Source organism: Spermophilus citellus (assembly GCF_964194105.1).
Source record: "Spermophilus citellus genome assembly, chromosome: 4".
Taxonomy (NCBI): Eukaryota; Metazoa; Chordata; class Mammalia; order Rodentia; family Sciuridae; genus Spermophilus; species Spermophilus citellus.
In genome coordinates, this window is record NC_138185.1 from 99,351,442 (window position 1) to 99,364,545 (window position 13,104).

Below are 13,104 nucleotides of genomic sequence, written 5' to 3' on the forward strand. Positions count from 1 at the left end.
CAATCTATATCAGAAAGTACAAAAAAGTAAGAATCAGCAGAGAAAAGTCTTACTAATTAAAGAAATCTTGACATTTTCAAAATGTCCCATGCTTACAATCCAGAATATTTCCTATTTTATTGAAAATCTATACAAACCCACTTTAGCCTCTCAAAAGACATGGTTTACTTGCTTTATGACCCACTAGAGACACTGGGTCAGAGAGGGACAGCCATGACTCTGCTGGATATAACCTCTCCCTTCTAGTTTAGCTTAAGTTTAACTCCTCCCAAAAATTTCTAACTCCTGAAATCTGTACTGATCTTTTTCCTTCCCTAAACTCCTAGAACAAGAGACAAGTTACTCATTCTAGCACTTAATATCAGTTAAGAATGATTTTCTTAAGAAATATTTTGTACTTAGTAAACTGTAAGAGTACCATAAAGTAAAACAATGAACAAATCACCCATACTTCCCATCCTCTACCTCAGAGCCTCTTAAGTCTCATGTGCCCATGCCAATCCCACCTTCTCCAGTCTGACAATAAGAATTCTGTACTTTGGTTTTCATTATAGTTTTGCCACATTTGTTTGAGTCCCTTACAGTACTATCACATTTGGGATATTTTTTAATTCTGCATGAATAATGTACTACATGTATCCTACTTTTCTTAAGGATTGAGATTCTTCCCAGAAGATTTTATGAGCAATGGTCCCACATCCCCACCCTGCAATGTGAACAGGTTATATGCCCTCTGGTCTCTTCAGTCAGGATTACATTGTTCCCAATGGTGCACTTGCCCACTTCCTACTCATGGCTCTAACCACATGAAGTGTGCTTGATCACATCAACACGCTTATGTAGCTTCAATTTCGCCTAATGCCAAAGTCTTTCCTGCTAGGCTCCACTTACAACAGCAAAGTATGAGTGTCTATCACTCCATGGAAACTGGCAGGCCTCTCCATTTTTATAAATAGACATTTATAACAAGCACTCTGTTTTATTTCTATTCTCTCACAGTAATCAAAAGCTTCCATCAAAAAGGTAATAACAAGAAACTGTTGATATTTGTATCTATGAAAACAATGCTATGGTTCAAGGGAAAGGGAGGGCCTTACTGGCTGGTGACAGATAAAATATTTTTGAATGAAGGGACAACACATGAGATTTGCTTCAGAAAATAAGGTATGGGTGCAACTGCTGGCCATTACTTCATCTGGGAGAGCAAGCAAGAGGGCTGATTCCATCATCCTCCACTCCTGGGCAAAGCTCCTAAAGGAGTCATTAAAGGAAGACATATCACAGCACCCCTCTCTATCTGAGCCCTACATGTTGGGGCAGCTGGAACACACCCAGTCATATTCCATTTTTCCATCCTGTTTTGGATATAGCCACACAAGAGAACAGGTCAGTTTCAGGATTAAGCTGTACATACACAGTGTCCCCGTGGCCTAGCCGTCCACCATCCCCACAGCCCCAGGAGTAGACCTCTCCAGTGGCAGCCAAAGCCAGGTAGTGGTGACCATCAGAATGAGCAGCAATTTTTACAATGTTTCTGGAAGCGAGACCCTGGACCAATTGTGGGGCCTAAAATGGTAAAAATAAGAATATTAGTATTAAGTTGAAAGATAATGAAAACAGAACGACTATCCCCAATCATGTGTCTGCTGAACTAACGGGTTCTAATTGAAAGACTGTAAGACTCCAGAGATTGCAGTCTGGTTCTCAAGTCCCACCCAACCCACCATGAACCAAAAGAAGGCAGACAACTTCCAAGTGGTCCTTGGCATGACTAGTACTAGTGCCAGGTAGTACAGGTTGTCCCTGTGCAACAGGAACACACAGCTCAAGAGGGGAAGTACCTTCCTTTAAGGAGAATGCACATGTCCCCAAGATGCCACCATTCCCATAAAGCCCAAACTCCCTCTTCTGTTACCTTCCTGGCCCCAAAGTCAAATGGGCTTACATATAAAAATTTGGTTTATAAATAGGTATCTAACAGTGGGTTTCTCTGTAAGGAGTTCCTGATCTTAACAACTCAAATCCTTGACAATAATGATTAATTCTGAGATTATTAAATATGATTAATAACATACAGAACAGATGCTTATCAGTGATGTGGAAGAAAGCTAGAGCATGTAGTGTCTGTAGCAGAGATCCCGCCCACCTAGGAAAGCTTGCAGCCACAGCATCCACAACACCCACCAGTGTGTCACTGTTGTAGGCTTGCGTGTAGACACGGCCATTGCGCGACAGGATCAGGAAGCGCTTCTCTGCACAAGCAATCTGCGTGACCCCCAAGTTGGCAAGACCTTCACATTGTATTGGACCAATCACATTGGCATAGTATTTCCATCCTATTAAACCCCAGCCTATGACCTCCTGTAATGATCCCTGTAAGATAAAAGAGTAAATAAACATTTCCTTTATAACCAAAAAAAAAAAAAAAATTGTCAAGGAATAACACTGATATTTTACAAGCTAAAAACAAAGCAAGTGAAAGAAAGAAAGGAAGCTGATTAAAAACATCAAAATAACTCAGAATATTCCACATTACCTAAGTTAACTGGTAAGATAAAACAAATAAACAGGTTATTTTTTCCATAATGTTTCATTTTAACAAAGCCCATTAAAAAGTAGTATCAGCTGGGTTGAGGCTGTAGCTCAGTGGCAGAATGCTTGCCTAGCATGTGTGAGGCACTGGGTTCGATCTTAGCACCACATAAAAGTAAATTAAAGGTATGTTGCCATACACAACTACCAAAAAAAATTTTTAAAAATAAAAAGTAGTATTAGCAGCCCTTCAAAGTAGTTTAAAATGTTCAAACCACATTAGGTTACCATTTTGCGCAATAACAGGAAAAAACTCAAAAGCCCAAACACAAGGCTGGGAGGTAACCAACCTTATAGGTGAGGCTGAAAGAGACCAAACTGTATGGGAGCAATCTAGAGATGCCGAGCACACAACTAGTCATCCCACTGGCACACATGGACGGGTGCACACGTGTGCACAGATGGAGAAACACATGTACTAGGCAGGTTACTGCAACAGTATTTGGGTAGCAAAATTTTAGCAATAACCCAAGAATACACCAACAGGAGATTACATTAAAAAGGAAGAGAGATGGATACATCCATACATGACATACTAAGCTAGTTTTAAAAAATTAAAAAAGAAGCTCTTTTTATTAATACAGAACACTCTCTAACATATATATTTAGTGAGAAAAATAGACACAGAATAACTATAGCACGCTACCATTAATAGGGTCATTCCAGAGAACAACAAAAGGCTACCGAGGAAATTAGAAAAGTGAAAACAACCAGAAGGGACACTGGGTAAACAGAGGGCAATAAAGTAAGTAACAGTATGTATCTCTTTGCATATAATTTTGACTTTTGGACCATGTGATTACATTACTTATTTTTTAAATATAACTGTAAAATAAAATAACTCTTATTCATATTAAAAATAAAAGTCTAGAGAAATCTGGATTCAAAACTAAGATCACTATGTGACCCTGACAATATTCATTTCCATTCCAAACATTGGTTTTCTAATGGATACCATGGGGGAAGACTGTTTCAATCTTTTATGATTGTATGTGTGAGGTCCCTGGTGGGCTGTCATTCCCCAGGTACTCTCCACACAGGCAGATCACTACTACCACTATCACTATTACATATATCATATATAAAATATAACTACATCATCACATCATCATTGTACAATAACCATCACTGCATACTAAGATAAAAGCCCATGTTCAGAGTATACAAAAAAGGCTCTAAGCTAGAAATATAGCCCAGTGGTAGAATGCATACTTAGCATATGCAATGTCCTACGTTCAATTCTCACCACCACAAAAAAAGACTAACTTTCAGCAGAAATTCCTTCACCAAGCAGGAAGGCCTGTGGCCATGTGGATAAAAGGTGAGCTCTTGGGACCCTCATTTGGGTTCAGAAGCCTCGTGCACCTCAGCTTGCCCATCAATCACTATGGTATCAGTGACAATACTTGAACTGTAAAAACATTTAAAAACTATAAGCCAGCTCTTATTGCCAAAACCAGAAAAAGTAAGCCTTACACATGCAAAGAATGAGAATATGAGAGTGCTACTAATATTGCTCCAGAGGGTGAGGGTATAGCTCTGTGGCAGAATGTCTGCCTAGCATATTCAAGGCCCTGGGTTCAATCCCCAACATTGTAAAAAATAAGTAAATATTGCTCCAGCACATACCTTATGAGATGTAGGAGAGCTGCACAGAGGAGGCATACAGGGTGTAGCCAGGCGGTCTAAATGAGCCATGACAACAACTGCTGTTTGTCGTAAATCAATAGCAAGCTCATTATCTTGAGGAAGAGTGAGATACCTCAGGAAACTTTCATTGGGGCTCAGAGGGCCAGATAAAAGCTAGATAACAAAAAGTAAACAAACATTCAGAAATGGTGGAAAAAAGTAACACAATTAGCCTCTAATCACTGTTTTTATGTTGGTGCTTACGATTATGCATTATCTATAAAATCTGCTCATTTTAGCCATTAAATGATGATGATAGTTATACTATATATCTATTCATTTATTGCTATATAAATGCACACAACACTGACTATGCATCTGTATATTTATTGCATCAAATGTAGTTGAAGCCTATGTGCAGACTCCACATGGATAACTATGGCCAAACTATCCTACAGGCATGCTTGCCCCCAGGGTCCCTGGAACAACACAGAACAAGTTCCATGGGAACAACACAGTACTTCAACCAGGTGGTGAAAATTAAAAACAAAATCCCTTATTAAACCAAATGAAAATTTAAAACCCCTTAATCTAAATGTTGCCCACTCTGGGGAAAACCTAATTTTATTTCCAAATTAAGTCATAGTTCTAATTCTTCCAAAAGCAGAAAAGCTGTATTATCATTTAAGAGTGCTAAATGATAGATAAAGCAAGCCAAAACATAAAAATGGAATAGTCAACTCTTTCCAGAAAAGATGCAAAATCCAGCATAGACTTGTAAAGAACAGCAGTTCTAGGGTTCCAGAACAGACCCAGCACCTACTCTCCCACTATCTCAGCCTCTTTACTGGTGAAGTGTAGAGTTGATACTAAACACAGGAACAACTCAGATGACGTGCCTTGCATGGTGCCTGACACACAGGAAGGGCCAATAAAATGAACCACTATTTCCACCGTACTTTTCTGATATTTATTTGCAAGTTTGTGTTTTATACTTGGTTTTGCATTGACAATGAAGTCTGTGCTTGCTGATTCAAGTCTTTTCCATAAATAGCACAACGGATGTGATAGAGGATGAAGGGTCACCTAGGTCTCCTGGGCAGGAACTAACATGGACAATTAAGATGATTGCATGTGTGGATTCCTTTGATGTGGACAAAGTGAGATTTTCTATTTTGAACAACCTCCCTTTTTTAAAAAAAAAGAAATATATATTTTTAGTTGTAGGTGGACACAATACCTTTATTTTGTTTTTATGTGGTGTTGTGGATCAAACCCAGTGCCTCATGCATGCTAAACAAGTACTCTACCTCTGATCTACAACCCCAACCCTAAACCACCTCCTTTTAATAGGACTTGTGGCTCCTCTCCACACTGACCTTAGCCCTGACCTTCAGCAAACCTCCCTGCATCATTGATGTAAGAGCTGATAATGACTTATTGCTCAGGCTTTGCTTTTGAAATAGTGTCAGGATTTATACCACTCCTCTTTCCTCTACTAACCCACTCCTCCTTCCTGGACGTGAACAAGCCTTCATTGCATCTTCTATCATTTCTGCTATGTTTTGGACACGGTTTGATTCAGTCTCCTAAGGGTTCATGTGTTAAAACTTAATTACCATTGTGAGACATTAAGAAGGAAACAATCTGAGAACAATGTTTAGAGGTGGCATCTTTGGGAGGTGATTACTCATAACTGAGTACTCATGGCTTTATCAGAAGAGAAATTGCCATGTTGACTGAGCAGATTTCTCTGTGCTGAGCCAGAACCACTGAGTCCTTGGAGTATGTGAGTTAATGCCTGATTGTGTGAAGCAGCTGCTGTGCTATGCTTGACTATGAAGGAAAGTGAATTTTAAATACTGTATTAGTCTATTTTGCTGTATTGGTCTACTTCAAAAAGAAAAGAGGTTCATTTTGGCTCATGGTTCTAGAGCTATTAAGTTGAGGGCTATCTGGTGATGGTCTTCTTGCTGTTAGAATTCCCAGATGGCACAGAGCATCACATGGCAAGAGGAAGCTCTCTCTAAAAGTACATTAGATCCATGTCATGACATATTCCTCCTACGAAATACAATCTAAAAATGAGAATACAGAGTCCAAGACCTGTAGCTCAGAGGTGGCTCTGGCCACTCACTGCCATATGGATGAATCCCAACAGCTTTTGTGATGTTCTACCTTGTCAAGGTAACACACACTTGGCCTCCCATGCCTGTCCCATCTGACTCACTACTGTCATTATCAAGGACACACATACCGAGAGACATTATTGCCATGGATATGCACTCTGGCCTTGCTTATAAAAGTCTACGTCTTTAATATAACTAGAATGAAGAGTACACCTAAACACAAAGTTTCCTGTGATACTTACATGTGTGTCCCCCTCTGTGTGTGGCATGTCTTTGCTGCAGATGATGCTCTGGAACCTCTGCAGCAAAGGCAGAAGTGGAGCACTGGTGCCCTGGGCAGACCGCTCATTATCAGTTTCCTGTGCCCCGCTGTCCCACAATTGAAGCAACAACAGGATGGCAGACAACATTTGGCTGAGGGAGGAAAGATATTTATTCTCAGGCAAAAACAGGTTAACTTGTTTTGTCATGACCCATTAAAAATAAAAGCCAGCAACTAAATAAATAAAGGCAAAGAAAGGCTTTAAATATTAAAGGAAATTCAAACAATGCCATGGAAACAATTCTTGGCAATAAAATCACTGAATCAATGCCAAGATTTTAACGCAAGACATCCACCTTCTGTTGATCAGAAATAAAAAACCAGTTACAACATTCACAAAGTACTTCCTACAGGAAATTTCTAGAATCTTAAGTTAATGGAATAAAAATAATTTAAGAAAAACTAAGAGGGCTGGGGATGTGGCTCAAGTGGTAGCGCGCTCGCCTAGCATGCATGGAGGCACTTGGTTCGATTCTCAGCACCACATATAGAAATAAAATAAAGATACTGTGTCCACCTAAAACTAGAAAATTAAAAAAAAAAAAGGAAAGAAAAACTAAGGAAAAATAATAATTCCTAGATGACTAGACAACTAAGTATTTAAAAAAAAGGAAGAAAACATACATTAGAAGAAAGGACTTAGATTTAGAAGGAAGACAGGACCCTGGGACACAAGTCTATATTTACTACAGGAACAATGCAATGAAATGCCACAAAATGAAAGATGTGTGGAGACTCAGGCAACTCCTAAGATAGCTCAGGCCTATCACCACTCACCTCAGTGTGCCTCTCTGCACAGCCAGCTCCAGCAGGATGGCAAGGGCCAAGTGCTGGTCCTGCAGGGGAACACCTCCTGGCCCTTTGGTCCCTGGAGTTCCATGAACATCTCTGAAATGACAGCAACAGTGGCAGGACAAGAAAATCAGATGGGAGATGCTGTTCAAAGTTACTAAGTTAGACAGATATGATAAGTTCTGGTGATCCATTGCACAGTATGGTGATCTTAGTTAATAATAATGTAGTGGGCTGGGGATGTGGCTCAAGCAGTAGCGTGCTCGCCTGGCATGCCTGCGGCCCGGGTTCAATCCTCAGCACCACATACAAACAAAGATGTTGTGTCCGCCAAAAACTAAAAAATACATATTAAAATATTCTCTCTCCCTCTCCCCCTCTCTCTCTCTCTCTCTCTCTAAAAAAAAAGAAAATCAGAGAAAGCAGCACAACATAAAATCATACCAACATGTTAATTAAATTCTCTCTCGAGTAGAAGATATATTTTTGATATTTAGAATCAGGTTTCTGACATTTGTTACACAAATTTAATCAGAGATCTTAAAATGTATGATTAACTTGTAAAGAGAGAGAGGTGGGAAAAATGAGTGTTTGTTTTGTTTTTGCAGTGCCAGGGACAGAACCCAGGGCCTCTCACATGCTAGGAAAGTGCTCTACCACTGAGCCAAATCCCTGGCCTCTAAAGATAATATTTTATTAGAAGCATTAATACAAATTTTTTATGCTTATTTTTATATCTGATCAAAAGAAATATTTGTAATATATAACAAATTCCTAAACCCAAGAGTGGGGAAGAAGGATCTTACGATATCAACATTACAGTGGAGTTTTTGAAATTAATTCCAAGCCTATCATCAGGGCCCTCAGCCTTAAATTTCTGTGGCAACACCTTCACCAGCAAGAAACAGATTCATAGCCTGAGGGCGTAGACCCCACAGAGGAGACTGCAAAGAGAATTCATTTTTCCTCTACTCATCTTTGCAACTGAATTCTGTATTGAATATATGCATTTTCTTTCTTCTTTCTTTCTTTCTTTCCTTTCTTTCATTGTAGTTGGACACAATATCTTTATTTATTTGTTTTTAAGTGGTGCCAAGGATCGAACCCAGTGGCTCATGTGTGGGAAGCAAACACTCTACCACTGAGCCACAACCCCAGCCCTGCATTTGCTTTATTTAGAAACCATTACAAAACACACAGCATCCAAGACCACAGTTCATGGTCTTCCCTACAGACAATGATTCACATTCAAACAACTCAAGAGTAGCTATGCAGTACCGTTTGGATCTGAGATGATCTCCCAAAGGCTCACTTGTGAAAGCTTGGTCTCAGGCCCAAGGCCCTACTGGAAAGTGGTGGAAACTTTAGGAGGTGGGGCTACATGAAAGTAGGTTAGGTCATTGGGGGCACACCCTTTATGATATCAGGATCCTAGCCCCATCCCCTTTCTGCTTCCCAGCTACAATGAGGTAAACAGGTCTCTTCCACCACAGGCTCCACTGCCATATATACTGCATTGCTACACACTCAAAGCAACAGTCAACTGACGGCTGAAACCTCTTAAACAAAACCTTCCTTCCTTTTAAGTTGATTACTTCAAGTATTTTGCCACAGTAACAAGTGGTGACAGAAAGTTAACATACTATAGGTTTAAACGTTTTGTTTTGTTGTTTATTTTTCTAGGTCAAACCCAGGGCCCCACACATGCTAGACAAGTGCTCTACCACTGAGCTACATCTCTAGACCCAGTTTAAATATTTTGATCCTGAGTAGCTCTTTATTACCATGTTACCTACCAAGTACCACACAACCCTCAGAACAGTGGCTCCTTCCTATTTATGACCAAGAGACACACAAGAAGTGCTCACTTTATGAATGATGAATCAACAAATCATCAAATGCCTTAAAAATAGTAAAATACAAAAGTATCCACCCCATTCAATATGACAACTTCCTGGGTCAAACCAGAGTATCATAAATCATGCCATCTGAACATCTGAGAGCCAAGACCTGGAATCAGAGCTAAGGGTGTGCTGAAATAACAGGTAAGAAACCAACCTATAGGTTGGTTAGCTATAAAGAAACGATTCTCAAGCATGCTGGAACTGTTCCCACAGGAAGGTATGAAAAGAGAGAACTTACCCCGTCACGACAGACCTGAGGAACCTGGTTGCTCTCTCTACCACCTCCAACCACACGGAGGACACTGTGCTCTCATCAAACAGTGAAGCCTCAGGAAGAGCTCTCAGGGCATCCAGGGACTCTTGCAATAGCTCACTGCAGAGGTCTGCATCTTCACCTGGGCATACATGTACGTGTACACACACACATACACAAGTCAGAAAGGCTGACCACCACTCAGGCAACACTGACAAAGAGAGCTCCTTCACTTTCCAGCTAAGTCTCCCAACCCTCAGGTGAGAAGATGCCCACTGTCACCTACTAAGACCCTCATTTGATGGACCAAAATCTAACACAGTTGTCTCAAAATCATTTGTATATTTGGGGGCTATCAAGGAGGCAAAACAGATTGTATATCCCTTATTTGAAATTCCTGGAATCAGAAGTGTTGTACAGTTCAAATTTTTTCCAGATTTTAAAATATCTGCATACACGTAATGAGACATCTTGGAGATGGGACCCAAGTCTTAACACAAATTTCATTTATATTTTATATATGCCTTATACATGTAACCTAAAGGCAATATGTTTAGTGCAAATGTATCTTGACTGTGACCCACCACATTCCATTTGTGGCACCACGTCAAATAGTCAAAAAGTTTCAGATTTTGGAGCGTTTCAGATTTTAAATTTTCTGATTAGGAGTATTCAACCTGTACTAAGTTCTTAGCCTTCTAGAAATAAATCAGTACTGAGGTATCCCGTGGTGATGGTTCAGTTAGGGGGCAGGGTATACATGAAAACTCTTTTTTTTGGCCACTGAGGGTTGAACCCAGGGCATTCTATCACTGAGCTATATTCTCAGTTCTTTTATTTTTTATTTTGAGACTGGGTTTTGCTCAATTGCCAAAGCTGTCCTTGAACTTGAGATCCACCTTCCTCAGCGTCCTAAGTAAGTAATATTAGTGTGTGCCACAATACTCAGTCCTTTTTATTTTTTTAAGCATAGGCTTAAAATGTCAAATAGACTCAGAAGTCTCTCGTTTTAAAAGACACTCAAGCACAGAGAACATACAAAATCAGCTCAAGGATACATGGGACAGAACTGGTCACAGAACCCAAATCTCCTCATATATCAAGAAAACAGAACATGCTGAGCACACATACCTGACCGCCAAGCCCTGCGTAAGAATGCAAAGGCAAAGGAGAGTGCTGCTCGGGATCCAACTCTGGCAAGCCCTTCCACCCCTCTGCCTGTGGGTCGAGAACTGTGGATACACACATGGAGATGTAATAACTGGTCAGTAAAAGAAATGTGAAATACTGAAACAAAGAATATGGAAAGATTTGGACCACAATGTAATCAATGATTTTCTTTAGATGGCCATATCATAGGTGACATTTAGCTTCATTTTTAAAAAAAAAACTCTTAACAAATGCCCTTTGTAAAGGAAATGTTTTCTCTTTTTTGGTCTGGGGATTGAACCCAGGAGCACTCAACCACTGAGCCACATTGCCAGCCTTTTAATATTTTATTTAGAGACAGGGTCTCACTAAGATGCTTAGGGCCTTGCTAAATTGCTGAGGCTGACTTTGAACTCGTGACCCTCCTGCCTCAGCCTCCCAAACTGGGATTACAGGCGTGCACTACCATGCCAACTAAAATGTTTTCTTTTTAAGAAAACTAAAAGACATCTACCAAGTATTTTAAATACTTGGGAAAATGCTCATGAAACAATATCAGGGAGCAGTATTCTAACTGAGGGGAGGCCAATGATAAATAAATAATAAAGAGATAAATACAGCCAGCCACGGTGACGCACACTAGTAATCCCAGCGGCTCCGGAGACTGAGACGGGCAAATGGTGAGTTCAAAGCCAGCCTCAGCAATGGCAAGGCACTAAGGAACTCAGTGAGACTCTGTGTTTAAATAAAATACAAAATAGGGCTGGGGATATGGTTTAGTGGTTGAGTGCCCCTGAGTTCAATCCCCAATAACCCCCTCTCAAAAAAAGAGATAAATACATAAGTAGGAGAACAGCAGATAGAGAACAACACAGGGAACACCCACAGCCTAGCCAGTCTCACTTTTGGTCATTTGTATTTTACACTTGTCCTACCCACTTCACCCCATCGTGCTGAGTTAGTTGTGCCTAATCATTCTCACATCTTTTTAAATTTTTATTACTTATAAATGTTCACTTAGGGGCTGGGACTGTGGCTCAGTGGTAGAGCACTTGCCTAGCACGTGTAAGGCCCTGGGTTTGATCCTCGGCACCACATAGAAATAAATAAATAAAATAAAGGTATTGTGCCCAACTATAACGAAAAAAATATTTTAAAATAAACAAACATGTTCACTTAGCAGGTCATAATTTCATTCTGTATATTGTAAAAAATTACATAAATGGTAGAACATAATACTCATTCTGAAAAAAAAAAAACTAGAATACAAAAATGCATGTATAACATTAACTTAATGATGAATAGCAAATTCTATCTTTATAGTATTTCATACACACACATAGGCTGTAGTATTCCTACTATAGACTGTATTCATAATCAGAAAAATATTCTCAAAACAAATAGTGATCTGATAAACACACAAGGGCACCTGGATAATCTCAGCATCTACTGCTCCTCACATGTGCAGAGACCTCTGATTAATGGCCATCATGGCAGGATGTCACTTTCCAATTAGGAAGGAAAGGAAGAATCACACTACTGACTGTTATCTGTCACTTGGCTTAGTTTATCTTAAGCTATACTCTAAATATGACATGCAATGTGATTTCAACTGGATTTAAAGTTTTTTAAATCAAAGAAATATGCCTCGGTTAGCACTCTTATTTCTAGGTCAAGGTGAGCATGGGTTTTCCATGCTTCCTTCTGTCTCCTGTACTTTCCATGTGCTCTTGAGAGTAAAAGTCACTGATACAACCAAATAAAGTCAATTTCTAACCACAAGAAATATAAGTCCCATCTGGCAACCTAGTCTTCTGAGAACAAGTCTGTTAAGCAACTATATTTAGGAAAAAACACAGTTTTACTAGAGCCTTATTTAAACCTCCTAATGGCCGCTGGTTAATACCTCCAAGGAAATCTGCTAATGTATTACCAGATAGCAACAAATTAAAAATCATATTCCTGAAAGCATCTCTTGTAATAAGAGAGTAAGAAAATCACATTAGGAAAGGGGGGAAAAATGAAGAATCTAAACTAGTTAGGCACTAACATCATGCTCTGACTATTCCCTATCTTTCTTACCAGAAGAAGGCAAAAAGACATAATTATAAAGCACCAATTTTAAAAATCTGGAGGAAAAAAAGCTAAACCAAAACTACAATATTGAGATCCCATTTTCAACCTTAGACTGGAGCTGATCTAAACTTTTATCTGGCTTCAACAATTACTGAAAGAAATAGGTCTTTGAAACAATGACACTAATATGCAAAAGGGTCTGTTAGTCCATGAGCAAATCAGCAAATCCATCTTCCAAAATATATCTAACACAGAGAA

General features: G+C 39.5%; 1 protein-coding gene across 8 annotated transcripts in view; it reads right to left on the minus strand.

Annotated features, from left to right (window-relative positions):
- HERC2 (HECT and RLD domain containing E3 ubiquitin protein ligase 2) overlaps positions 1-13,104 on the minus strand; it is a 211,364-nt gene that overhangs the window by 151,598 nt on the left and 46,662 nt on the right. For 7 of the 8 annotated variants that reach the window (XM_081290553.1, XM_081290551.1, XM_081290552.1 and 4 more), the window contains 7 exons: positions 10,753-10,853; positions 9,607-9,763; positions 7,450-7,560; positions 6,593-6,764; positions 4,222-4,395; positions 2,185-2,373; positions 1,415-1,566 (listed from right to left, as the gene is read on the minus strand). In XM_081290553.1, coding sequence (XP_081146679.1) covers positions 1,415-1,566; positions 2,185-2,373; positions 4,222-4,395; positions 6,593-6,764; positions 7,450-7,560; positions 9,607-9,763; positions 10,753-10,853 — 1,056 coding nt within the window. Of the gene's footprint in view, positions 1-1,414; positions 1,567-2,184; positions 2,374-4,221; positions 4,396-6,592; positions 6,765-7,449; positions 7,561-9,606; positions 9,764-10,752; positions 10,856-13,104 lie in introns of all 8 variants that reach the window. The other variant, XM_081290554.1, reaches the window with a different exon arrangement.